The 26,523-nt window shown below is 38.8% G+C and overlaps 1 protein-coding gene across 5 annotated transcripts; it reads right to left on the reverse strand.

Annotated features, from left to right (window-relative positions):
- Positions 1–990: 990 nt before the first annotated feature.
- mvp (major vault protein) lies at positions 991–25,732 on the reverse strand. Of its 5 annotated transcripts, XM_055005042.1 has the most exons (18): positions 25,578–25,732; positions 22,601–22,825; positions 22,328–22,523; positions 21,403–21,526; positions 19,514–19,645; positions 18,224–18,318; positions 17,291–17,527; positions 14,635–14,760; positions 9,105–9,317; positions 8,313–8,548; positions 8,036–8,233; positions 7,773–7,917; positions 6,047–6,258; positions 4,875–4,991; positions 3,822–3,948; positions 3,344–3,532; positions 1,633–1,778; positions 991–1,410 (listed from the first exon to the last, which is right to left on the reverse strand). In XM_055005042.1, the coding sequence occupies exons 2-17, from the start codon at positions 22,759–22,761 to the stop codon at positions 1,659–1,661; spliced, it is 2,628 nt and encodes an 875-aa protein (XP_054861017.1). In that variant the 5' UTR covers positions 22,762–22,825; positions 25,578–25,732; the 3' UTR covers positions 991–1,410; positions 1,633–1,658. The 5 variants fall into 5 exon arrangements, with proteins under 5 accessions (XP_054861017.1, XP_054861020.1, XP_054861016.1 ...); XM_055005045.1 differs by having other exon boundaries at positions 991–1,778; positions 9,105–9,314; XM_055005041.1 differs by having other exon boundaries at positions 991–1,778.
- Positions 25,733–26,523: the final 791 nt, after the last annotated feature.

Here is a 26,523-nt window from a genome sequence, read left to right on the forward strand (position 1 = left end):
TCATATTAAAGATTTGTTTGTGTTACTGATGCTGAGTCAAGGATGAAACTTGAATCTCACTGAAATATCCTGAAGCAGCTGTGAAACAAACTAGAACAGTGTGATTGAATCTTACCTGTTCACAGGTGAGTCTGAGGAGAAAACAGAGTCTGAAGCTCAGCGTTCAGTTTTTATCCTGTTTATCGCTGAATGCTGGTGAAAGAGAAACTACAGAAAGCACCGTGGTGATCACCGGGATTTCCAACAGATAACCTCACACATCTGAAAGCAAAAGTTTGGTGTTTGGGTTTAGTTTTTATCACATCACAGGACAGGAATATTAAACTTTATGAGAACAAAATCAGCATCATGTGTTGTTTAATTTAACATTTAGACAAAATGGAAGCAGCCTGTAGCTCTGCACAGCTGAATACTGTGATATATGAAAACAAGAATATAAAAGTAGTCAACACTCCACAATTCATTCAAAAACAGCTCTAAACAGCCCAACCTAGATTAATACGTAAACCTAGTGCACAAATAGTCCAAACTGGTCCAGAACCAGTCTTCAAGTGGATCCATTCAATCATTCTGACCCACTATAAACTATTCCGTATGAGTCTTCAGCACATTTCATGAGTTTTACTTCTATATATTGAACCACTAAAATGTCTTAGTGTACATTCTGCAAAACTTCAAGCTCTGAAAATACATAAAATTCTCTAAAATCAACCAAAACATCTCACAGAACTTAGCTTCGGGTCTGAAACAACAAATAAATAAACTGTAACAAGTAGCATATTTCCTGAATTTCAAAATCAATCAGATTTAAAAAAAAAAAAAAAGAAAAGCAGAAAATTGTCACATTTCAGGAGCTTGAAAGTGACTTAAATAATGAAGTTTTTGTAATTTTTTTCCTATAATAAAACACATTTTAGAAGCTTTGTATGTGATCTGTGCAGAAATCTTAATTTGTAAAGCTGCCAGATAAATAAAAACACTCCAGGGACGTAGAATTATGTCAGATTTTTAATAGCGCTTCAAAGAGATGTCAGTGTGAAAAGAGCAGCAGCAGCACTTTAAAGGACGTCAGTTCTTCATGTAGGAACAGTCAGACTCCCGTTTAGACTTCATTACCACAGACAGGAAAAGGTTTAACATGTAAACACGACTTTCGCCTTTTTATTTCACGTTTTAGTGCAAAGCAGAGACAGAAACCTTTGGAGGAAAACAGCATTATCGGTTAGAGGCACAAGAATCCTTCAGAGATCCAAAAGTAAACCTCGGAAACTCATTTCTTCAGAAATATTAGTGTTCATTCAGGTATTTCAGATGATCCGAATAATGAAAAAATGACAGTAAAATCTCAAAATCAAAGATGAAAATGACTGAAAACGGGGTTTTACTTGTGGATTTTTGCCTTTCATTGACCTGCAAAGAAAATAAAACAGGATCAGACTCTTTAACTGTTCAGTAAAAACATCATTTCCTTTTTAACAGTTATAAAAAACTAAACCTGCTTTTAGTTCCGACACTGAAATAAGTGAATGAAGGGATGATTCATGCAGGATTCTTTCATTTACTTGGTCTACATTCAGAGTTTGTGCATGAACGTCGATGCTTTTAAAGTCAGAGAAACGAGTGGAGGTTTACTTCTGGATGTTTCTCCTCAGTGCTGCTCACTGGCCCTGAGCCGGCAGCGCCCCCAGCAGGCCGTTAGCGGTGGTGAACAGGTTGATGGGCGACGAGCCGTCAGTGATGAGAGTCGACTTCAGACCGAGAGCCTGAAGCATCTTCAGCTGCAGAACAAAAGAAACAAGATCAGAATAAAGTTCTGCACGAAGTCGAGAACTGTTTTACATAACTGGTGCTCTTTGTACTTTGTATTGGAGAGAAAAATGATTACGTTTACTTAAAAATGTTTGTCTACAACCTGTTTGTCTATAAATGTTAAAATATTAGCTTATGTTCATTAGCATTTAATCTGTTGACCATAGTTTCAATTATTTGATCAGAAAACATTTAAAACTTTAGCTCACAGTTTGACAAAACTCCTAAAGATTCAATTAGAAACTCTAAAAACAAAAATCTCTTTGGGTTTTGGACACTAAAGATGATCAATTAGGTTTCTTATTGATTTTCTGACAATAACTTCTGGACTGTTTACATACATTTCCAATTAAACAGTCAAAACAAATAACCCTGTAGGTCTTAACATTCATATTAACCCTCCTGTTGTCCTCATTTACAGGCACCAAAAAATATTGTTTCCTTGTCTGAAAAAAATCCAAAAATTCAGCAAAAAAAATCCCCCAAATTTATGAAAATTCGAAAAACCTTCAGGAAGAAAATTCCAATAATTCTTTAAAAGTTTCCCTGAAAAGTTTTATTTAAAAAAAATTAAAAATCCCCCAAATTTGGCAAGAAAATTCTGGTAAATATTTTTCAAAAAATGATTAAAAATTTTCCAAAAAAAATTCTAAAAATATCTAAAGTGATTCCATATATATTAGTAAAACTTCTAATATTTTCTTTAAGAACATTCACAAAAAAATCCAGCGAATTTCACTGGATTTTGGTTGATTTTTATGTGAATGTTCCTAAGAAACATTTTTAACATTTCTTTATTTCCACTAAGAAGTGTTCAAAGATTTCCCAAAAATGTTGAAAATGTGGACATCAGAAGTTTCACTGTGAAAATATATTATTTTTCCACATTTTCAGACTTTAAAACGGGTCAATTTGACCCACAGGACAACACAAGGGTTAAATTTTATAGGTCCATTTCTAATATTATTTATCTACTAGAAAGCACTTCTATGTCAACTATGGCTGCTTTAAATGTTCTGTATAAAAACAGTAACTTCTCTTGTTTTAACAGAAATAGTTAATGTGAATATTGTGCCACTAACATGATGTTCTGTTAAAACAGCATTTTGCTGTTTGTTTTTGTAAATAATAATAACTATAATCCTACATAACAGCAGTAATGTAGCATGTTTTTAAATCATGTGCAGCATATACACTTAAAATGTATTAATTATTAAAAGTATTTTAACTTTCTAATCTCAGATCTTCAGAAAAGTAGAACAAACTGTAAGCTTTGTACTAAAATCATCAAATACGCTGAGTGGCGGCTACTTCCTTTCTGCATTTCTTTATTTTTTTGTTCTTATTTTCTCCACTTACCTTTCAGGAAAAGGTACACTTATGGATGTTCAGCTGTGAGATCAGTTAAAAGCCTTTTGCTGTTTTTTTTACTTGTAAATTTCCTCGGTGAGGGATCAGTAAAGTTCATCTGATCTTAAAACTACAGTCCTTTCTAAACGGTGATGTCGTGATGACGTCAGCGATGATGTCGTACCTGCAGCTCTGGTCCGGCTCTGGCGATCTCCTTCAGGGTGTCGCTGCCCAGACTCTCCATCAGCTGACTGAATTTCTGACTCTCGATCTGAGCCAGCTTCTCCTGCTTCTCCACCTCCAGCCGGTCCATCTCCTTCTTGTAGCTCAACTCCTGCTCGCGAGCCTTCATCAGCCGCTGAAGCTCCGCCTCCTAAAGACGCACAGGTTTAATCTGCAGGTAGGAAACTACAAACGGCAGAAAAGTCTCCGATTCTGTGACAGAAAACTGAAGATCTTTGGACTAAACAAGACATTTCAGGAAACTATGATCCACATTTGTCACCATTTTCTGATATTTTAGACCAAACAGCTGATTGATACATTCAGAAAATAATTAAATTTACATGATCGATCAAACCAAACTCCATTTGAAAATGTTCAGCTGAGGTCTTTTTGGTGCACCTGAACTCTGTAAACTAGTTTCTCTGCCTTTAACGTACCGCCTCGATCCTCTGAGCTTCTGTCTTCAGTTTGGCCTCATTAACTGCAGCTTCCCCCTGAATTCGAGCCGCTTCGGCCCGAGACTGAGCCTCGGCCTTCGCAGCTCCGGTGCTTTCAACGGCAGCACTGAAACACAGGCGGTCAGACGGTTAGATGGAAGATTTATACAGAAAACAAAAGAACTCAGTCAACATGCTGAGAAGCTGCGTATCAAGAGCGACTACATGCTTTTAAACGCACATTTAAAGCCCTTATTCACGCTTTTTAAACTCCTTATGAAGCATCCAGACTGTTGAACACAGCTGCACTTAAACATCTTCAGCAGCTTCACATACCTTTACAAAAATATAAACTTCTTCTTATAGTTTAGCATCATTTTCAAATGTTCTGTGTTCTTCAGTGTCTTTCAAAGAAGAAATATCAAGAAATGTTTTAACTGAGTGATTCAAACAGTTTCTGGTCACAAAAAAAAACATTACTTTTGATCCTACAAACCCCAAAATCATGAAAATTAAACCTTTTATCAGCCAGAAACTGAGAAAACACAAAGAATCATTAGATTTTTAACTTTCGGCTGCTCCTTGAATGCATCATTTGCAGTAACATCAGGAGAATTCAGCTCAAATCTAAGCTTAAAATTGTAATTTTTCATTGAACGATGTCATTTTAAAATCTGCCAGAAACAGACCATTTGCTCTGACCATAATAAAAACATAAAAATAGTAGTAAAAATGAAAAATTCTGAGTTGCTCAGTGCAACAGTGAAGTTACGACTGATTCAGCTGTGACCAACAGTCAGGTGACAAAATGTTCTGAGAGTTTTCAGGAGAAGAGGAGATGAGAATGGAAGCAAATTAAAATTGTTAACAGTTGAACATCTACAGAATGTGGAGGAAAAAAACATGTTTTTGACTCCAGGTTTTTATATTTTTGATAAATTAAATAATGAAAGTAATTTATTCGTTGCAGCAATTTTCCAGTCCACCGAGTCCCACAGTCCTTCCAGTCCTTCCAGTCCTCCCAGTCCTCCCAGTCCTCCCAGTCCCCTTCACCTGAGGGCCTCCAGCTCCAGCAGCTCCTTCCTGGCTCTCTCGGCTTCGGCCTGGTCGGTGATCCTCTGCCTCTCCAGTTTCCCCCGGGCCTCCTGCTCTAAACGCTCAGCTTCGTGTCTGAAATCAAATGAAACCTGTTGAACATCGTAGTCAGTAACACAGACTGACATTTCTGTTCTGTTTACTAAAGTCTAAAAATCAGAGCGTGGAGTTTGGAGTTTTGGCTCGACTGAGCTGGACGTGTTGAAAGTAAGGAAGAAGTAACTGAGCGATGTTTTTAACTGAATAAATACATAAAAATGTCCGTTAAAAAGCTGCAATCACAGAATTTAGATTTTTTTTTTTATTTAAAAAGTGACGTAAACTGATAAAGCCATTGTCAAAATAGTTGCCGATTCATTGAGTAGTCAACTACCGATCGATTAATTGATTAATCGTTGGAAGTGAGGTAAAAAAATTGCAAGTAAGAAAAAAGACACATCATCAACACGTCAGACGAGGCTTCTACGGAAGACTGCAGAAATGGTCAGCAAGCTAATTGGTTGGTTAAAAAGAAACGCTAATCTAATATAAAAAGATGACAAAATGAACATAATAGATCTCTTGCAAGTCAAAAGCAATTTGCAAAAAGAAACTAAACGGTATCTGATGTCCGAGGTGTAGGTATGTTTTCTGGTGGTATTTTGCCAACAATTAACTGCAAATCTGTTTTACTCTCATAATCAGCCATGACACCCAACAGATTAATGATTTTATCTGAATTTGTTGCTAAATGTCAATCAGCTAGTTCTGCATTATTTTTAGCAATGAACTGATCCAATGGTTGGTCTGATGAATATCGTCAATTTTAATTCATTTAATTTTTTTCCACTTCCAACTGAAGGATTTTTGCAGGAAGTGAGGTCAAAAACTTGATCAAGTTGTCGTCAGAGATGAAGGAAAATCAATGTCAAAGTGATTTCTGCTAAAAGAGGCAAAACTAGCTTCTGATGCCAAAGTTGTAGTTACTTGTTCCACAGAGGAACATTACGTTTGGTGATATTTGGTTAAACTTGTCAACATTTTGGCAATTATACGTCAACAGACTCTAAGACGGGTATAAACATTTGCATTTTAAAGGCACTTTTCTGCAGTGACATCCAGATGTTTGTAATCTGAAGCCGGCGTCGTACCGAGCGGCCGCCTCCTGGGAGTTGGTGGTGATCTCGATGGCCAGCTGGACGCTCTTCTGCAGAGCGTCTCGAGTCCTCTGGTCGACTGGTTCCACTGACTGGATGTCCACGCTGCTGATCACCAGGTTGTTTTGGCCGAAGCGAAGACTCGGACGCATCACCAGCTTCTCATCAAAGCCGAACACCGCCGAGCAGATGATCCGGTTCGAGTTCTGGAGACGAGAAACTCCTGATGAGGTTCTGTCACTTTAAGTTGATTTTTAAGCTGTGTTGGAGAAGTTTCACTTAGTCCTTTGAAGTTTGCTGTAGTGGGGTGTTTATTGGTATTCTGGCATACGGTGGGCTGACCAACACAGAGCATGAGTCTGTGAAGGTAATCTGTCTTAGAACATTTGCAGAAGACACAATTTATAGTGATGGTCAGAGGGTAGGGAGGGGCCGTATGTAAATACAAGGGTGAATAGTGGTTAATTTGGGTATGGTTGCTAATCAGCAACAGAGAGTAATACAACAAAGAACAAAAGGTGGTTGAATCAAGGGGTCTGGCAGACAACAAAAGGTAAGAGGGGGTTCTGGCACACAGTAACAAAAAAGATCAAAGAATTGTGGATAACTGTGGGAAATGGAATGGAGAAGTGACATTAGAAAGTATCTTTAGCAAAAAGTGTGCTATTTTCTTCATCAGCTGAAACATTTGTTCTGTTAAAGGACAGATTCTACTTGTAGTTGCTTTGTTGTAGTTCTGTATTTGTTTTATATCTACCTGCTCGAGGACAACAGTTAGCTACATGCTAACTGTAAGTACTTTGAATTGTGCGCTGTTCCTGCAAAAATACTATTTTTGTCAACATCTTTAAATCCAACACGCAAAGCTTTTTAGTTTCTGACGGACAAAAAGGTAACAAGAAATGCATTCATAGAGCGCAGTATTCCCCCAAGGCTGCCCAGTCATATGATTTCTGAAAGATAAGTCCTGATAAGTCATAGCTACAGTGATGCCGTGCCGCTATCTCACAATGATACAGAAATCTTAAACAAATCCGTAGATCCAGACTATAAGCCGCATCACTGCCAAAATCTAATCAGTTGGTCCTTGGGTCATTCTTGACCTTCCCTGAGAATTTCATCCAAATCCGTTATTCCGTTTTTGAGTAACGTTGCTAAGAGAAAGACAGAAACATATGCTGATTGTCACATAACTCCTCCTTGGTGGAGTAAAAATCTCAACACTAAACAAGTTGGAAGCAGCACCTACTAAGTACTTTTCTCTTGAGATTATTGAAACATTGATAAGCCCAAAAGTTTTGCAGATTAATTTGGTGCCAGTTGTCATTTTTAGAGAACAAACTCACACATTTTCATCCATTTAAGAAACCCAAGACAGAAATCCAACTGACCAAACCATTGTGAGATTTTCTGCTTGTTCTGTTTCTTTTTCTAAGTAAATTGAAAATCGTTCTGGGTTTTGAACAAAAAGACGTACAAGAAATACGGCTGCTGGAATAACAGAATATTAATCATCATATTGGATTCTCACAACCAAATGAACACAATAAACTGATGTCAAGATGACTGTGAGGCGTTTAGGAAACACCTGCAAATAGTTGCACACACCAATGTGCAGAAAGTCTTTCAAGAACTTTGGTAAATTCTTCTACTGATGCAAGTGAGGTGTTTAGGAATATCGGTAAATCGTAGTGTCTACAGATGCGTGTGAGACACGAACCTTGTGGAAATCGTCAAACTGCACGGACGCGACGGCTCCACGGATCCTCGAAGCGATGGCTTTACAGGCGTCGCCCACAAAGTCTGGAACCGAGAACAGAGCTGCAGCATCGGCAGGATCGGCCCGAGACTTCACCTCAAAGTGCCTGAAGAAGGAGGAGAAGATGGAAGAAGAAGAAGAACTTATTGCATTGATCGTCTTCAGTTGAATCCTTTTTCCTGCTGTGTTCCTCAGTGTTAAATGAAGTCAGCTCTGGGAGTTACCAGTTGTACGAGAGCTGCAGCTTCAGTCTGGCGTGGTCGGCCGTCTCGATGGTGATGATGTCGGTGAAGAAGTCAGGTCCCAGCAGGAGGCAGACGGCCTTGATGACGTTGGCTCTCTTGGGTTTGTCTCCGGACAGCGACAGCACGGTGAACTGCTCATCGGGCCCCAGCATCACCATCTCTGGTCCGAACACCACCCTGCAGGACGACACCACCACTGGGTCAGCCGGTTTGTTTAAACCCTCACCCTCCACACCTCCATGGCCAGAAGTCCCACCTGGCTTTCTTCTCGCGGTAGTCGTACACCTGGACGGCGGCGTTGTGGGGAACCCTGTAGGACACCACCTTGGTCTTGTCTCTCAGTTCGGGCTCCACCGGGACCCTGCGGTCCGAGCGGTCGGCCAGAGGGTCGATGCGAGACGTCAACAAGGCCTCGACCTTCGCAGGAAGCTCCTTCTGCCACAACTCCTCGTCCTGAGTCAGCATGTAGGTGTGACCGATCACCGCTCGCACCTGGCAGTAGGACAGCGTTAGTTCAAACTACTGAGTTTTTGTTCTTTCGTTTTTACTTTTGAAGCAACTATAACATTGTAGCTCACCCAGTTAATTCTAAATGGTCACACTCGGCTAATGAATGCTAAATACTATTATTACATATACACCACTACAGCTGAGAGGCCATATTGGAAATAATCTCAACTTTATTCAGTATCAGAGCTCATTACGCCTCACAGAAGTCTTTGTCATGGTGCCCTTTTACAAGTTAAACCCCCACAGTGCTCACAGAAAGTGATAGCAACGGTTTCTCTACCGGCGCTCTACAGAAGTGGAGTTAGGTCCAGTAAATATGATTTGTTTTTTTTCTACTATGAGCTCACATCAAGGTTAAACTGCTGGATTCATCATGGTTTCCTTTACTAGCTAAAACCCCCTCTGCTTGCCAACATGCAAACGCTACTTCCTGATCGCTACAGTATTAAACAGTAAGATAGCAGTGAAGGTGCTAAAAGGTGCTAAAAGTACAACAAACCAGCGGTATGTCCCTCTAAGAAGAGCCTTGTACTCGTACCTTTCCGGTCTTGATGTCCCGGACGTAGATGCCCTCGTTCTCGTCCAGCGGGATGGCCTGCCGCCTCAGCACCACCTCCACCGCTGCCGGGGGAACGTACTCGATGGGTCCTCGCAGCATCCAGCGGTCTCCGGGGCGACGCAGGACGCCGCTCCTCCGGGAGCGCTTGGCCCTCTCCTCCTGCTGGGCCTCCTCATCCTCCTCTTCCTCCTGCTGGCAGAGAGAGCGTTGGAGAGAGAGGAGGAGGACGGAGAGAAGGGTTAACGTGGTGATGCATCGGAGTGGTGGAGGAGGGAGAGGAGGAGAAGGAGGAGGAGGAGAAGGAGGACAGGGGGATGGAGGGAGACACTGAGTTAAATAAAAACCATCAACAGAAAATACAGTGGTGACGAAATGAAAGGGTGGACGATGTGGGGACGAAGGATGACGGGTAGAGAAGAAGAAAAAGAAGAAGAAGAAGAGTGGGGGTAAGATGGCTTAGCCAGGTTAGGAGGGAAGATGGGGAAGTGAAGGACACAAACCAGTTTTATCTAGACTTCATTCAGACCAGTGCTGGAAAATAACTAAGTACATTTAAAGGCATTTATCAGATCAATAGTAGACAACTTCCCCTGACAACGGTGTCAGGTGTTTACTTTAATCACATCATAACAACTCTAGATAATCAAATTCAGCTAATAAATGTTAAATATACATAATAAATGTTGGCCTGCAGCAGTATTAACGCGTCTAGGGAAGGATGTCAGGACTGCATTGTAAGTATCTGATAAGTGGTGTTACCAAGGGGTAGTCAGACTCAGCTAATAAATGTTAGACACATTAAATAAATGTTTGTTTCTGTTGTGTTAAGCTGTCTGGGGAAGGACGTCAGGACTGCATTTACTCCCCCTTCATCTTTAATCCAACGCCCACAATATATCCTTTCATTTCTATGCAAATGACACACAGATATACCTTCCACTGAGACCTGCTGATCCAGGCTAATGTCTCAATGACATTAACCGTTGGATGGCTCAAAACCTTCTTCAACTAAACAAGTCTGAGGTATTACTTTTCAACCCTCACCGCCAATAACCTCGGTCCATTATCCACCAACGTAAAGCTCGTTGCCAGAAACTTTGGCGTTTTATTTGACCCAGATCTCCATTTTGCTCCCCACATTAAAAAAGTTATCCAGTTTTGCTTCCTCTGAATCAGAACAATCTCCCAGATAAAAATCGATGCGCTCACACCCAGACCTGGAAGAACTTGTACTCAGCTTCTCACGTCTCGATCGTTGTAATTCCCTTCTTTCTGGCATTTCCTGTACAGCTCATCTGTCACCTGAACTTGTCCGAATCGCAGCAGCTAGGCTAGACGACATCACATCCCACCTATCCTGGCTTCCTTCTGCTGGCTCCCTGTTCGTTTTACAATGGATTTTAGGATTTTACTGATCACTTTTAAAGCTTGTCAGGGTCTCGGTTCAAGCTACATTTGCAATCTGTTGACCCCTTACGAGCCTTAGATCTTCAGGTGGATCCTTCTGGTTGTTCCAAATCCAAGACTTAAATCTAAGGATGACTGAATTTTCTCCATCAGGACTTCGACTTTGGAACAACCTGCCTGAAGTGGTGAGACTCAGAGTCTTTAACTTCTTTTAAATCACATCTGAAAACCCACTACTGTAGACTTGCTTTTATGTGAAGTTTAGTTTTAGCTCTAATTAGTTTTAGTGTTTTATTCTGTCTAATGTCCTGTTGATTTCATGTGTTCCCTCGTTTCATTTTAATTTTAGCTGCGTGGTTCTTTGGTGTGATGTCGTCTCTCTAAAGTTTTAATTCTCAATTTTTGACTTTTAATTTTAACCCTCAATCTTGTCCTTTAATTTTCAAACTGCTTAGTGTTGTTTGATTTGCGTGCTAATCTAGCTAATTATTAATTTAATTCATTGTCATTTTTACTATTTATTTTAATTGACTGCTCTGTCTCCTATTGTCTGTTTGCATGTTTTAACTGTCAAAGCACTTTGTGAACGTTGTTCTTAAGGGTGCTATATAAATAAAGTTGTTATTATTATCATTATAAGCGTCTGATAAATGGTGTCTGCAGCTATTATTCTGAAAACTGAACAACAGAGCTGTCATTGTGATTGGTCAGAATGATGTTTTATGAATCTGTGATGTTAATTCCAGCTGCTAAATTCTAAAACTGCAGCTAAACGTGACATTGCAAACACTGAGGACAAGATGGTGAAACCAATTCTATTTCTGCTGCTGGGTGGAAAGCAATGATCTTAATGATGTTTGACCCTTGATTTGTAAATGAATTAATTCCTCTGCACACCTGTGGACACACCTGTGACCTCAGTGCTGCTGTTTCAAGGTGTTTCTGCTACAAACCAGCCTGATAAGCTGCAGGTGTGGTTTCACCTTTACTCCTGAACGTCCAGACACACCTGCAGCCTCATGCCAGCTTTTATTGACCTGCTGGTGGTCTTTCAGCGCAACACGCCTCCATGAAAAGGCAGCGTTTGCTTTTCTAATCTGTCCTCTGTGATGGACCGGTTGCACAGGACGATCTTTACACAAACAGCAGCTCCTCCTTGGACTTCATTCCTGACTGGTTCAGTGGCTTCATTCAGAGAACCTGAAAAACTGTTCTACAGAGCCGCAAAAAAAAAAAAAAAAATCAACTCCGCCCATCAGCCGTAGAAAGATGTTTCCCCATGCTGAATGTATCTCCAACAACTTGCTGCTCTGTTCACTGTGTCTTAGCCATGCTGCATTTATTTCATTTCGTTACATTTACCTCTCAGTCTCATCTAGTCCTTTTGTGTCTCACTTTTACTGTCATTTTGTCTTGTTTTTGTCATTTTTTGTCATATTAGGGTTGTTTTAGGTCTGTTTTTAGCCGCTTGTATTTTTTGTATCTTATTATAGTAATTTTTTGTTGTTTTATGTCTCATTTTAGTTGTTTTTTTGTATCGCGTTTGTGTCATTTTGTGCCTCGTTTTTGTGGCTTTGTGTCTCATTTGTTGGTTTTTTTTGGTCATTTTTTGTCTCATTTGTGTAATTTTGTGTCTCATTTTAGTCATTTTTGACTTGCTGCTCTGTTCACTGTTTTTGAGCCATGCTCCATTTATTTAATTTTGTTATATTCAACTCTCAGTCTAGTCCTTTTGTGTTTCAGTGTTACTGTCATTTTCTCTTGTTTTTTGCCATGTGTGTGTTTTTTTTTGTCTTGTTATTGTCATTTTTTGTTTTATTTGGGTTGTTTTAGGTCTTTTTTAGCCATTTGTATTTTTTTGTGTCCTATTGGAGAAATTTTTTTGTTGTTTTAGGTCTCATTTTTTTGTTGGTTTGTGTCTCATTTGTTGCTTTTTTGTCATTCTTTGTCTCATTTGTGTACTTTTGTGTCTTGTTTTAGTCATTTTCATCTTGTTTGGGTAATTTTGTGTCTCATTTTAGTCATTTTTGTCATTCTGTGTCTCATTTTGTTAATTTAATGCATCTGTGACAGTTTTGTGTCTCTTTGTGGTCATTTCGTCTTCACATACTATATTGCTTTAGGTCTGTTTTTAGCTGTTTAATGGCTCATTTGTATTTTTTGTGTCTTATTAGAGTCATTTTCCTTGTTCTAAGTCCATTTTGTGTCATTTTGTATCTCCTTTGTTATTCGGTGTCTCATTTTTGTTGCTTCGTGTTTCATTTGTTGCTTTTTTGTCATTCTTTATCTTGTTTGGGTAATTTTGTGAGTTGTTTTAGTCATTTTTGTTGTTTTGTGTCTCATTTTGTTCATTTAATGCTTCTTCGTGACAGTTTTGTGACACTTTTCTATCTCCATGTTTTCTCTCCAGACCTTTTCTCGCTACTCTACAGATGTTTCTCTATGCTGAATGTATCTTCAACAACTTGCTGCTGTGTTCACTGTTATTGTACCGAAAACAACTAAGAGTAGAACTGACAAACTGTTAGGAAGCTGCAGCAGGTTTCTGGTTTAATCTAAATGGAAGCTGTGTGGGTGTTGGTTTTAGGTGCAGCAGAACAAAGGGCATGAAGGAAGATAACAAAAAAAATCAGGTCAGTCAACAAAGTGTGGCTTCTTCAGGAAATCACATGCTGCAGACATAAACCACATAAATGCACAAATCTGAAACCACGAGCAGCAAATCGAACTTGAACCAACCTCTGAGCAGTTTCTGTCTCGTTTTTTCTCAGCAACATAAAGTCCTGAACCTCTATGGAAACAGAACCATCATGACTTCTTCCGTTATTCATGTTACAAAGATTAAAAACCAGGAACCAACAGTTGTTACCAACCCTGTAACTATCGTCTCCATATTCTGTAAATATTTAACTAGTTTTACAGCCACTATAAACTGTAATTCAGGTTCTCTCCTCTCCAGTGTTGCTGTGGCTCATTATTGTCTTTCAATGTCCCGTTTTGATCAGTTTATTTGGTCTTGGTCGTTTTTGAGACGATTTTGTCCATTTTTGTGGTCATTTTGTGTCTTGTTTTTCTCCATCTGTGTCCTGTTTTGGACAGTTTATGTCTCATTGTGTTCATCTAATGTGTACATATTGAACTATCTATCTAAAGATGTTTCCCCATGCTTAATGTATCTTCAACAACCTGCTGCTCTGTTCACTGTTTCTGAGCCATGCTGCATTTATTTCATTTTGTTATATTTACCTCTCAGTCCCTCTTGTTGTCTTGTGTTTTAATTTTATGTCTTGTTTTTTTCAGTTTTTCATGTTTTTGTAATTTTGTGTCTCATTTGTGTCTGGTTTTGTTCATTTAATGCATCTTTGTGACAGTTCTGTCTCTCTTTGTGGTCATTTTGACTCCACATACTACAGATGTTTTTGTATCTCCATGTTTCCTCTTCTGACTTTTAGAAAGATGTTTCTCCATGCTGAATGTATCTTCAGTAACTTGCTGCTCTGTTCACTGTTTCTGAGCCATGCTGCATTTATTTATGCAACTAAAGTGACTTTCCTGAAATAGCTCATGAATTTAAAGCTGCATTTAATTATTATTCCCGAAGGAACTGTAGGTCACTCATGAGATTTTCAAGGATGTCCAGAAAGCTGAAAATCTGGAGATTTTTTTCTGTTTTTACAGTTTCTCTAATAAATTATGTAATTTCTGCAAATTTATTTAAATAATGGACTCTTAATGTTTGTTTTTAGTTTGTTTTCTTTTTTATTTTATTCATTATTCTATGTATTTTTTAAATCAAGTCAAATTAAATTTTATTTATTTTTCGTCTTTTAAATGTGCAATGGGATACAATGGCATGTTGTACAATTTCATGTTCTTTTGTTTTGCTAAAATGCAAAAACCAATAAAACTCTGTGTAAAAAAAAAAAACAAAAAAAAAAACCTTCTGTCATTTCTGTGATTTTTTAGGTCAACATGTCTTTTAATCTAAGGTCACTGCTGACATTCGGTGCTGCAGGTTTATGAGACATTCGTGCCGTTTTCAACTATTTACCCTCCAGGAACAATGAAGAGTAAATGTGGAGGTTTGTGTGGAGATTCTCACCTCCTGGGTGTCATTGAACGCCTCGACGGCTCGCAGCACCAAACCCTCCTCCTCCGACAGAACGTAGACGTCCTGGATGCCGTGTTCAAGACGCTCGCCAGGCTGCAGGAAAAATGAGCGCTCGCCCTGACGGAGGGAAGAAGAAGAAGAAGTTAGCTCACAAAGGACCAAGACTTTAAAGAAAAAAGTAGCTGTCTGAGCAGAAAAGACAAGTTTTATTGGAACTATTATTAAAAGCAACAAAACACAATCTCACTCTCAAACTCTGCTGTAAACTTGGTTTGGCTTCATTTTATCTATAAACAGTCAGAAACCCATTATATTTATGCGCCATTCAGTCAAATCTGAATGTTGGTTTTATTTTTGACATCATTATTGATCTAAACAATATTAATTTATAATTTGTTCAGAAGTGAAAGTTAATGTTAGTTCTGAGCCCCGTGATGCTAATAAAGCTAAAGGAGTTGATTAAAAATTAGTTGCGGGAATTTAGAAGTAGTGTATTGCACATTTTTATTTAAAAAGTACTGCTACATGAACAAAAATGCAATCACATTTGGTTTGCAAACACTTTAAACAAATAAAGTGCTTTTTAACAGCAGTGTTCTCTTTAAACAGTAGCGGTTAAAATATTTATTGTGAATCTCAACCTAATATTAATGTAATCAAATTAGTGGTGGGACAAGATAAAGAAAAATCAAATTTATTGTAGGCTTTGTAATTAATCACCATTAGTCACATTTTTGTCAAATTGTAATACTTGACACAATAAGTAAAGTTTTTCCACTTAAATGAATTTGGGTTGACGACTGAATTGATGAATAAACAGATGCTTGAAAATAAACAACAAAAATGTTTCTTTCATTTATATTTATCTGCATTTTTCATCTGTCTACTACATTCACAGGTTACTGCAAACTCTACGTGCAATTATACAATACAATACAATACAATACAATACAATACAATACAATACAATACAATACAATACAATACAATACAATACAATACAATACAATACAACACCTTTATTAATCCCCGAAGGGAAATTCAATTGTTTGGTCTCATGTGTTTACTTTAGAATTAAATAGTCTGATTGCTGATGGCAGGAAAGATTTCCTGAATCTTTCTGTCCTGCAGTGCAGAGATAAGAGCCGTCCACCGATGTTTTGTTGTTCACTGAGGCAGATATGAAGTGGATGATCCATGTTTTTCAGAATGGCCTCCATCTTTCTAAGTGCCTGTCTCTCCTCCTCATCCTCTAATGAGTTCAATCTGATTCCAACCACAGAACCAGCATTTTTAATCAGTTTGTTCAAACGCCTTGCATCCTTGTTTTTCATACTGCCTCCCCAGCAGACTGCAGCATAAAACAGAACACTTGCTACCACAGACTGATAAAACATCTGCAGCATCTTACTGCAGATGTCTAATGATTGAAGTCTTTTGAGGCAAAAAAGTCGGCTCTGACCCTTTTTGTAGATGAAGTCTATGTTTTTAGACCAGTCTAACTTATTATCATGGTGGACACCTAAATATTTATATGATGTCACCACCTCCATGTCCACAAGTGTTCACTGGCTGAAAAGGGGGTTTGGATCTGTGGAAATCTGTGATCATTTCCTTTGTCTTTGAGGCGTTGAGTAGCCGGCAGTTTTTGTGACTCCAGTCACTGAAGGCATTTATCAGATCCCTGTATTCAGCTTCATGTCCATTTCTGATACATACCACGATAGCAGTGTCATCAGAGTATTTCTGGATGTGACAGGGCTCAGTGCTGTATTTGAAGTCTGATGTATACAGTGTGAACAGGAATGGAGCCAGGACTGTTCCTTGTGGAGCCCCAGTACTGCTCATTAATGTCCCAGAAACACAGTTCCTCAGCCTGACAAACTGTGGCCTTCCTGTCAGGTAACCTATGATCCAAGAAACACAGGAAGGATCCACTCCCATCTCTGTGAGCTTGTCTTTGAGTATGGTGGGCTGGATGGAGTTGGATGCATTTGAAAAATCAGAGAACATGATTCTCACATAAACTCCAGGTTCCTCCAGATGAGACAGGACACAGTGAAGCATGAAGAGGATGGAATCATCATCCAATGTGTTCTTTGTATGCAAACTGCAGGGAATTGAGTTTGTCTTTGACTTCAAGCCTCAGTAGGCGTAGAATCAGCCGCTCCAGATTTTTCATGATGTGTGAGGTGAGGGCAATAGGTCTGTAGTCATTTACTTCAGCCGGTATTTGATTTTTGCGTATATTTATTACATATTAATTTTTTTTTGATTCTAGTGATTATATTCAACATTTTAAGACTTGTTGTAAATTCAAGCACTTTGAATGTCTTCTAAAGTGTTCTACTATGGCTACACCATTAGCAGGACAGTCGTAGCTAACGTTAGCTCTGGTGCTAACAGCAACATGTTTTACATTGAGGTGATGCCGTCGGCTTGAAGTGCTGCAGTGATCAGAAAACTCTTTGTTGAACAATCTGCACACAACCACAATTTAAGTTTTGTAAAAGCAAACTTTCCACCAACAAGCTCAATTGAATGACCCTCGTGTGTTTTTTCTGTCTATAATGTGGCTGATGGATTGGTTCTGATGAGTGACGAGTTTTTCCATTTTTAAATGATCCAGCAGGTTTGACGGTCTCACCTTCACCACCCTCTTCTGGCCCAGCTGAGGCTTCCCGTTGGGTCCGACCGGGTCCAGGATGACGCAGTACTGCCGGCTGCTCAGCGTGGTCACGTCCACCACCCCGACCACCTCCTCGGCCACCGACGGGATGTGCGCCTCGCGGTCGGCCATGGTGACCAGCCACTCCTCCCCCGTACGCCGGTCACGTCCGCCGGCGTCCTTGAAGGGCCGCAGGGCGCGAACGTGCAGCGCTTTCTGAGGAAACAGGAAGTGAAGGTAAATAAACTACAAATATGTCTGCTGCTGCCACTCAGGAACCAAAACTAAACCCTAAAATGAATATAGCAGCTTAAAACCAACAAATATGTAAAATGTGACTGTTATAGAGCTGCTGTTGTTCTGCAATAAATAAAAATGTCTGAGTTTATTACAGCCGAGTGTCTCGTGGACATAAAAACTGTTTTCACCTTGAATTTATGCGGTTAAATGTTAAATTGAATCAGATTTTTATTTTCTCCCCTAAAAGATAGGTATTACTTTGTCATATTTTCATGCAGATGCACAATTTATGATGTTTGTTAACTCAGTTTCATTCAGATTAACAAATTATTAATGTCTCCAAGTGTTTTTTCAGCTGAAGCATCAACCATCAACAGTGGTCAACTATCTTGCAGTTTTAAAGCTTCTTCAATGTGAATATTTTCTGGTTTCTTTCCTCCTCTCTGACAACAAACTGAAGATCTTTGGACAAAACAAGACATTTGAGGAAGCTAATTAATTAATCCAGAAAATAATCAACAATGAAAACAAGAGTTAGTTGCTGCTGTGGCGTTGAAAGAAGAAAACTGACCTCGAGATGTTGAAATTAAAAGAAAACCTAAAAAGTGAGATGATAAAACACAGCGTCAGATTTAACTTTACAATCTCTGAAAACAGGAAGTTGTGAGTCACCTTGTCGGTCAGGATGAAGGCGTTGACGATGTCGATGACCTCCTCATGGGCGCCTGGCAGGTAAGCTCCCACCTTACTGACCAGCCACTCCTCACCTGGACACACAGGGCAGCAGGTTCAGCCACATCTAACCTCTAATGTCAGGAAAAGACTTATGCTGCTATTAGAGGAACGACACAAAATGCAGAAGTTGTGATATAGAGTTTAAAAAAATCCATTTCTTGTAGTGCTGTCATTCATTTTAAATTGGAATCACAAAATTCCTGGTTGCCATCAAACGCAACACGTGATGCAGATTTTTTCATTAACTGCTTGAACACAAAATGTGGCAAAAAACACTCAACTTTAACCAACTACTCATCTGTGATTCTGTTGGAAAACCACCAAATCTCAGCTTAAAATCGACACAGAATCACTTTTCTGTACGTGACACTTAAAAATTGGCCAAAAATAAAATGTTTGCTTGAACGAGATTTACCCTTTGATGCACAGTGTGGGTCAGGAGATACACACTTTCCATTGGAATTGGGTCACTATTGATCCATGTTGCGCATCAAAGGGTTAAAATCTACCTAGTGGACCGATATAAGCACAGCTCAGAAACAGTGAACAGAGGAGAGGAAACATGGAGATAGAAAAAATATCTACAGTATGTGGAGACAAAATGACCACAAAGAGACACAAAACTGTCACGACGAAGCATTCAATGAACAAAATGAGACACAAAACAACAAAAATGACAAAAACAAGACACAAAAGTACACAAAAGAGACAAAAAAATGACAGAAACTAGACATAAAATTACACAAACAAGACAAAGAATAACCAACAAAACCCCAAAAATGAGACATAAAATGACAAACGAGATACAAAATGAGACACAAACCAACAAAAATGAGACATAAAACAACAAAAAATTACCCAAGTAAGACACAGAACAGTACAAATAAGTCATTAAACAGCTAAAAACAGACCTAAAACAACATAGGTACAACACAAAAATGACAAAAACATGATTAAAAAAAACACACACACAATGGCCATAAACAAGAGGAAATGACAGTAAAAGTGAAACACAAAACAACAAGACAACAAGTGCGACTGAGAGGTAAATATAATGAAATGAAATAAATGCAGCATGGCTCAGAAACAGTGAACAGAGCAGCAAGTTGTTGGAGATACATTCAGCATGGTGAAACATCTTTAGAGTAGAGAGAACAAGTCTGGAGAGGTTCTAAACTATTCTGAATATATTTATTTATGTGTTTCTGTGGTGTGTTCAGGTGTTACCCGTCACCCGGCGGACTCCTCCTCGGTCTTGACCCTCCTTGCGAGCTCTCAGTCGGATGGCCTGGTTCTCCCGGATCACCGTGGCCTTGATGGTCTCCAGAACCACCACCTCCTTACGGGGGATGTAGGTCCCTGAAACAACACGGCTGAAAGTCACAAATATGAAAAAGCCACAAAATGTGAGCGGGTCAATATATAAATGTGGGACTTTTTGTATCATAGTTGACATTTTTGCTGTTTTCAGGTCTAAAATCAACATGGCCACCTATAACCAAACACCACATGGCATTTTTACAGAAGGATTCTTCTAAATATTCTTTATAAAATAAAGATATTGTGGTAAACCTGTTGACGTGATAAATCCACACTTGACTCACACACTACTTTATATTAAATAACTCAGAAAGCCTTGGAGTCTGGCCAGTCTTTTCTTCAGGAGGAAATGACATCATGTGGAGCAGGTCATGTGATCTGGAATTAACACACTCCCTGGAGAGGTATTTTTGTAATGGGGAACTTAGTTGAAAGTGATTTCTGGGACACAAATACAACTAGTTATTTTCCATATAAACTTTGATATATTGCCAAAAAAGAAATATCTGTCGTGATTATCTCAAGTTAATAATAAGAACACAATCAAAACTATTTTTGAATGAGCTCATTTTATTATTGTTTAGCTAATTAGAAGGTGGTTGTTATTGAATTCAGACTGTTGTTTAGTTGACATTTTAGTGATATCCAGTCATTTTTAACTAATAGGTGACTGTTTTCATAATAAATAATTATGGAATTTGTAAAGACATGATCATAATGAACATAAAAACATTATTTTTTTTGACTTTTAATAAAAATGTATGCAAGATATATCCCATGGACTTCAAAAGTTCCTCAATTATATACTGACCCAAACTAAAGTCATGAAAGAAGACAAACAACGTCATGAAGCCTCCAAGATGCAAACAAGTACAGTCTCTGTTTTTATTTAGAGCAGAAACTAAACTGCTGGAAAAACCTGAAGGGGATGCAGCAGATTTAAGCTCATTTATCAGGAACAAACTCAAATTCAGGACCATGTTTGGATCAACTTTCTGATCAAGTGTTTTAAAAACAATCTGAGTCAGTTGGATGTCATTAACTACCACAGAAGTCTTTGTCATGGTGCCCGTTGCTAGATAAACTCCCACAATGCTCTCTGCTTCCCAACATGAGTGACGTCTCCTCTGGTCTCTACAGTATTAAACAGTAAGAAGCTCCCTGGAGGAACAACCAGGTACTACAGCTGATAGTTTTTCACCATGCATGATCATCTTCTTTTTTCTGCCTCATCGGTTAATATATTTTTAACGGATTTAATTATCAACAGCATTTAAATGATTAACAGTTAATCAATGGCATCAACATTTAATAGTTCAAGGCTCTCAAATGTAAGATTTTACACCTTTTCTTGGTCTGACTTCATTGTAAATGTGATATTTTGTAGTTTTGAACTAGTATCAAGTAAAATCAAAGAAATCTAAAGGCAAATTCATGCCATCTGCATGTCTGTAACAGCCAGGTACTGGAGCTAATCTACAACTGTGAAAAGCCCTACATAAGTATCATTATTATGACTACAACAATAACGCATTTACTGACACGCATGACCTTCTTCTTTTTCTTTATCAGTTAATATATTTTTAATCAATTAAATTATTAATGATAAAAATGATTAATCAGAATGTTTGCATTGAACCTGATCCCTTTAGTATCCATGATAATCAATTATTTATTCTACTGGTCATGTTTAAAACTTAACTACACTCTACTGACAGTGTTATCGGACCATGTGCCAAACTAACATTTTTCTGTAGTGATTTTAATAATTTAGTAATTTGTAAATGTAAACCTACCTGGACCCTCAAACAGCCACTCATCTCCAGCCACCCTCTTCTGTCCGCCGTCCTCCTCAAAGTCCAGCAGAGCCTGAAGACGCAGCGCCGTGTCCGGATAGACGATCTGCAGCGCCGTTACGTCCTGAGACAAAACACCGAGCGTCACAAATCTGACCGACAACACACTGAAGACTTCTCTAACATGAAACAACTTCAGCCTTTTGGGTAAATAAAACACAAAGAGACAAAACACAACCAAAAAAAGACAAAATACAACCAAAAAAAGACAACATTTGACCACAAAGAGACAAAATATAAACAATGAAACAAAATACAATCCCAAAGACAGAAAAACAAAACACAGAGATCCAATACAACAACAAAAAAGACACAAAAATGACCACAAAGACACAAAAACAAAGCACAAGGACGCAATACTACCACAAAAAAGACAACAAATGACCACAAAGACACAATACGAAACCACAAAGACACAAAAACAAAACACAAAGACACAACGCAACCAAAAAAAGACAAAAAATGATGAGTGAGACAAAATACAACCAAAAAGACACAAAAACAAAACACAGTCGCAATATAACCACAAAAAAGACAAAAAATAACCACAAAGACTCAAAAACAAAACACAAAGATGCAACACAACCACAAAAGAGACAAAAGTGATCACAAAGACACAAAATACTGTCAAAAAACACAAAAAAACCCCAAAAACATAAGCAAGCAAATCTCAACCCTAAGAAACAAACTATGACCACAAATACACAAAAAACAACCACAGCACTCAAACATTTCTCTGACGTTAAGTTCATTCTTCGATTTAACCACAAACAAAATTCAACCACAAAGAGAGAAAACACAACTCAGCTACAAAGAGACGAAGTCAAAGAGGCTGTTAGATGATCAACAAAGTTTGACTCCAGACCTGCTGGATCTCCTCTCCGGGGTAGAGGGGAAACGGGTCCTGGGTCAGCCGGATCTCCAGGTCGGCATGGCGGAGCTTCGCCTGCCCCGATTGGTCGAAGAGGACCTGGCCGTTGTCGTCACGGGCAACCGGGTTGGCGATTACACAGTAGTGACGAGGCGGCACCATGATCATTCGCACCGGCGAGAAGAGCACTCTGGGAAATAAAAGTGAAACCTGGGTTTATATTCTGAGCCCGACTCAGTAAAAGCTGCTGTAAGACCCGGTTCTGACCTCTCGTTGTCCTGCCGGATGTAGGTCAGCGGTCCGATCTCCACTCGGGCGATGTTGGTGTTCTGGTCCAGAACGTGGATGTAGTGGTGAGGTGGGATCCGGATGATGGACCCGTCCACCATCTCCATCTCCGGGCCTCGGTTTCCTCCCTTCTTAGACATGATCACAGTGAAATCCTGCAGAGAAACTGTCAGTCGCAGATCAGCAGGAATCAATCCAGAGAACCTACAACAAATACACAAAGATGAAAAAAACCTACAAACACACAAAACCCCCCACAAAATGCAGCAACAAAGATTCAAAAAAGACAACCACAAAGTTGAATAAAACAACCGCAGCGATAAAAACAACCATAAAAAGAATAAAATACAAACAAAGACGCAAAAATAACCACATAAAATGCAATACACATCCACTGGGAACCAAAAACGAGCACAAAAAGACAAAATATAATCAGAAGACCAAGGATGCTACAAACAATGTCCACTTAGAGGCAAAATAAGACAACCAGGACACAAAAGCAACCACAGTAAGCGACCCAAAAATGACCACAAATATACAAAAAAAAACTATAACAAAGAGACTAAATACCACAATAATGATGCAAAAAACCAAGATGCTGAAAAACGATCAAAATCCCAGTGAATACAAACACTGCACTTTGTAAAAAAGACCGCATAAAGACAAAACAGAACAACAAAGATGCAAAAAACAACCATAGATGCCAGTAAGCGACAAATACACAAAAAACGGTTGCAAAGAGACAAAAATACAATGATAAGAAGACAACTAAAAAGATGCAAAAAATGATCAAAGACATCAGCAGCTGCCCAAAAAATGCAAAACACAACCATTAGGTAACAACACCGAAAAGATTAAGTACAAAGTACAACAACAAAGATCCAAACAACCACCACAGACACAAAATACAACAACAAAGATGAATAAAACAACCACAGAGATAAAAACAACCATAAAAAGGCTAAAATACAAACAAAGATGCAAAAATAACCACATAAACTACAAGAAAACACAAACAAAACAACCAGAGAGCTGCAATACACATCCATTAGGAAGCAAAAATGACCACAAAATAGACAAAATATAATCACAAAATCAAAGATGCTTAAAAAAAGACCATTTAAAGACAAGAAAAGACAACCAGGACCCAAAAAAAGGTAAGTAAGTGACCAAAATGACAATATATAAAAAAATTAGAACAAACAGACTAAATGCAACAATAACCACCCAAAAAATGATCAAAATCACAATGAATGATGGTAAAAATCCAAACAACAACAAAGAACAACCACAAAGACACAAAACACTACACTAAGAAAGCCCACAAAGACAAAATAGGACCACAAAGACCCAAAAAACAACCATAGATACAAGTCAGCGATAACAAACGCACAAAAAACGGTTACAAAGAGACAAAATACAACAATAAGGAGATTAAAAACAACCACAAAGATGCAAAAAAATGATTAAAGTCACAAACAACCGCCTAAAAAAAGGAAAACACAACCATTAGGAAACAAAACAGAAAAAATCTGACCACGAAGATGCAAAAAAAAGGATCAAAAACGACAACAATGATCCAAACAAACAACCACACAGACACAAAAACAACTGCAAAGATGCAAAAAAAAGAGACCAAACATGACCAGAAATACACAAAATGTAACATAACAGATGCAAAAAAAACACCACAAAGAGACGAAATATCAACAATGAAACAAAACACAACCACAAAAAAGACAAATAACAACCACAAAGACACAAAACACTACACTTTGTAAAAAAAACGCATAAAGACAAAAAAGGACAAGACCCAAAGAACAACCATAGATGCAAGTAAGCGACAACAAATACACAAAAAACAGTTACAAAGAGACAAAATACAATGATAAGGAGTTTAAAAACAACCACAGAGATGCAAAAAATGATCAAAGACACAAACAACCGCCTTAAAAATGCATAACACAACCATTAGGTAGCAAAACAGAAAAAATGAAGTACAAAGTATGACAACAAAGATCCAAACAACAACCACAGAAACAAAAAAAGCCCCAAAGATGCAAAAAAGAGACCAAACATGACCAGAAATACACAAAATGTGACCAAACAGATGCAAAAAAACACCACAAAGAGACATAACACGACTAAACAAAGCAACATTTTATTGACAGATCAGTGAACTGAAACTAAATCAGATATTTTCAGGAATAAAAACATTTCGTCTGATCTTTAAAAAAGACTCTGCAGGAAAAACTGCTTTTACTCTGCTGTGAGTTCATGTTCCAAACAGGAAGTAGAGTCAGGTGTGTCTCTACCTGCAGAGTCCAAAGTCAACAACATGATCGGTTTATCACCTGATTGACGGATGAACAAGAAGATCATTGATCAGAGTCACACAGTAAATTATCTGAGGAGGAAAACTGGTCAAACTTCTCCTTCACGGACAGAAAATGTTGCTGATTCATGCAGCAGGAATCTGAGGAGGCTCCTCCCTGTTCCATGATGAGCTGTTCTGGAGGAAAACCCCAGAGCTCAGGACCAGAAACTAAACAGCAGAATAAACAAAACCAGTAGGAAGACTGGAACCAGTAGGAGGACCAGCTCCACACCAGATTCCCCTCAGAAACTGTTCGTTTTAAAGCCCTGTCAGTGCTGGTGACTGCAGACAGCAGCTGGAGACTGATTCAATTATTTCTGGGTTCAGATGAGGACATCAGCAGACAGCAAAAAACACACACCAAACTTTTATTAAAGTTGACATTTGGTCAAGTAAAAACTCATAAAAGTGAATCAAATGTGAGCCGAATTAAAATTCATATTGTGTTTGTTCAGAAATCATCTTCACTAATTTTCTATGGAGCAGATTTTATTCCTGATTTATGCATAAGTCTTAAATTGGCAGATTTACGAGCGGAGTTCTGCTGAGGCCGCAGCGGGCTGCAGCTGCGGATCTTACCTGGTCCCAGTGCGGCTCGACGGGCAGCAACAGCTCGGTGTCCGCTCCGGAGAAAGCCGCTGGGACTTTATACAAACCGTGACAAAGAGCAGAGCTGAACGGTAAGTGAGGGGGAGGAACCGTCTGATCCCGGAACAAGCACCGATCACGTGGTTTACCGAGTGTTACTGCTGCAGTGGTGCTGCGTCACAGTGGTCACCTGACCAGGTGGCAAATATATACATATATAGTTATATATATATACACTACCAGTGAAAGGTTTGGACACGCCTTCTCATTCAATGGTTGCTCTTTATTTTTACTACTTTCTACACTGTAGATTCTCACTGAAGGCATCAAATCTATGAATGAACACGTATGAAATTATGTAGTAAACAAACAATTGTGAAATAACTCTATTATGCCTCAGAAATCACAAGTTAACAGCACCTCAGATTAGAGCCCAGATAAATGCCACACGGAGTTCTAGTAGCAGACACATCTCTACATCAACTGTTCAGAGGAGACTGAACCAATCAGGCCTTTATGGTCAAACAGCTGCTAAGAAACCACTAGTAAGGAAAAGCAACAAGCAGAAGAGATTAGTTTGAGCCAAGAAACACCAGGAATGGACATTAGACCAGTGGAAATCTGTGCTTTGGTCTGATGAGTCCAGATTTGAGATCTTTGGTTCCAGAAAAGGTGAGCAGATGGTCTCTACATGCATGGTTCCCACTGTGAAGCATGGAGGAGGAGGTGTGATGGTGTTGGAGTACTTTGCTGGTGACAGTTGGGGATTTATTCCAAATTGAAGGCACACTGAACCAGCATGGCTACCACAGCATCCTGCAGCAACATGCCATCCCATCCAGTTTGCATTTAGTTGGACCATCATTTATTTTTCAACAGGACAATGACCCCAAACACACCTCCAGGCTGTGGAAGGACTATCTGACCAAGAAGGAGA

Source organism: Amphiprion ocellaris, chromosome 19, assembly GCF_022539595.1.
Source record: "Amphiprion ocellaris isolate individual 3 ecotype Okinawa chromosome 19, ASM2253959v1, whole genome shotgun sequence".
NCBI classification, from domain to species: Eukaryota; Metazoa; Chordata; class Actinopteri; family Pomacentridae; genus Amphiprion; species Amphiprion ocellaris.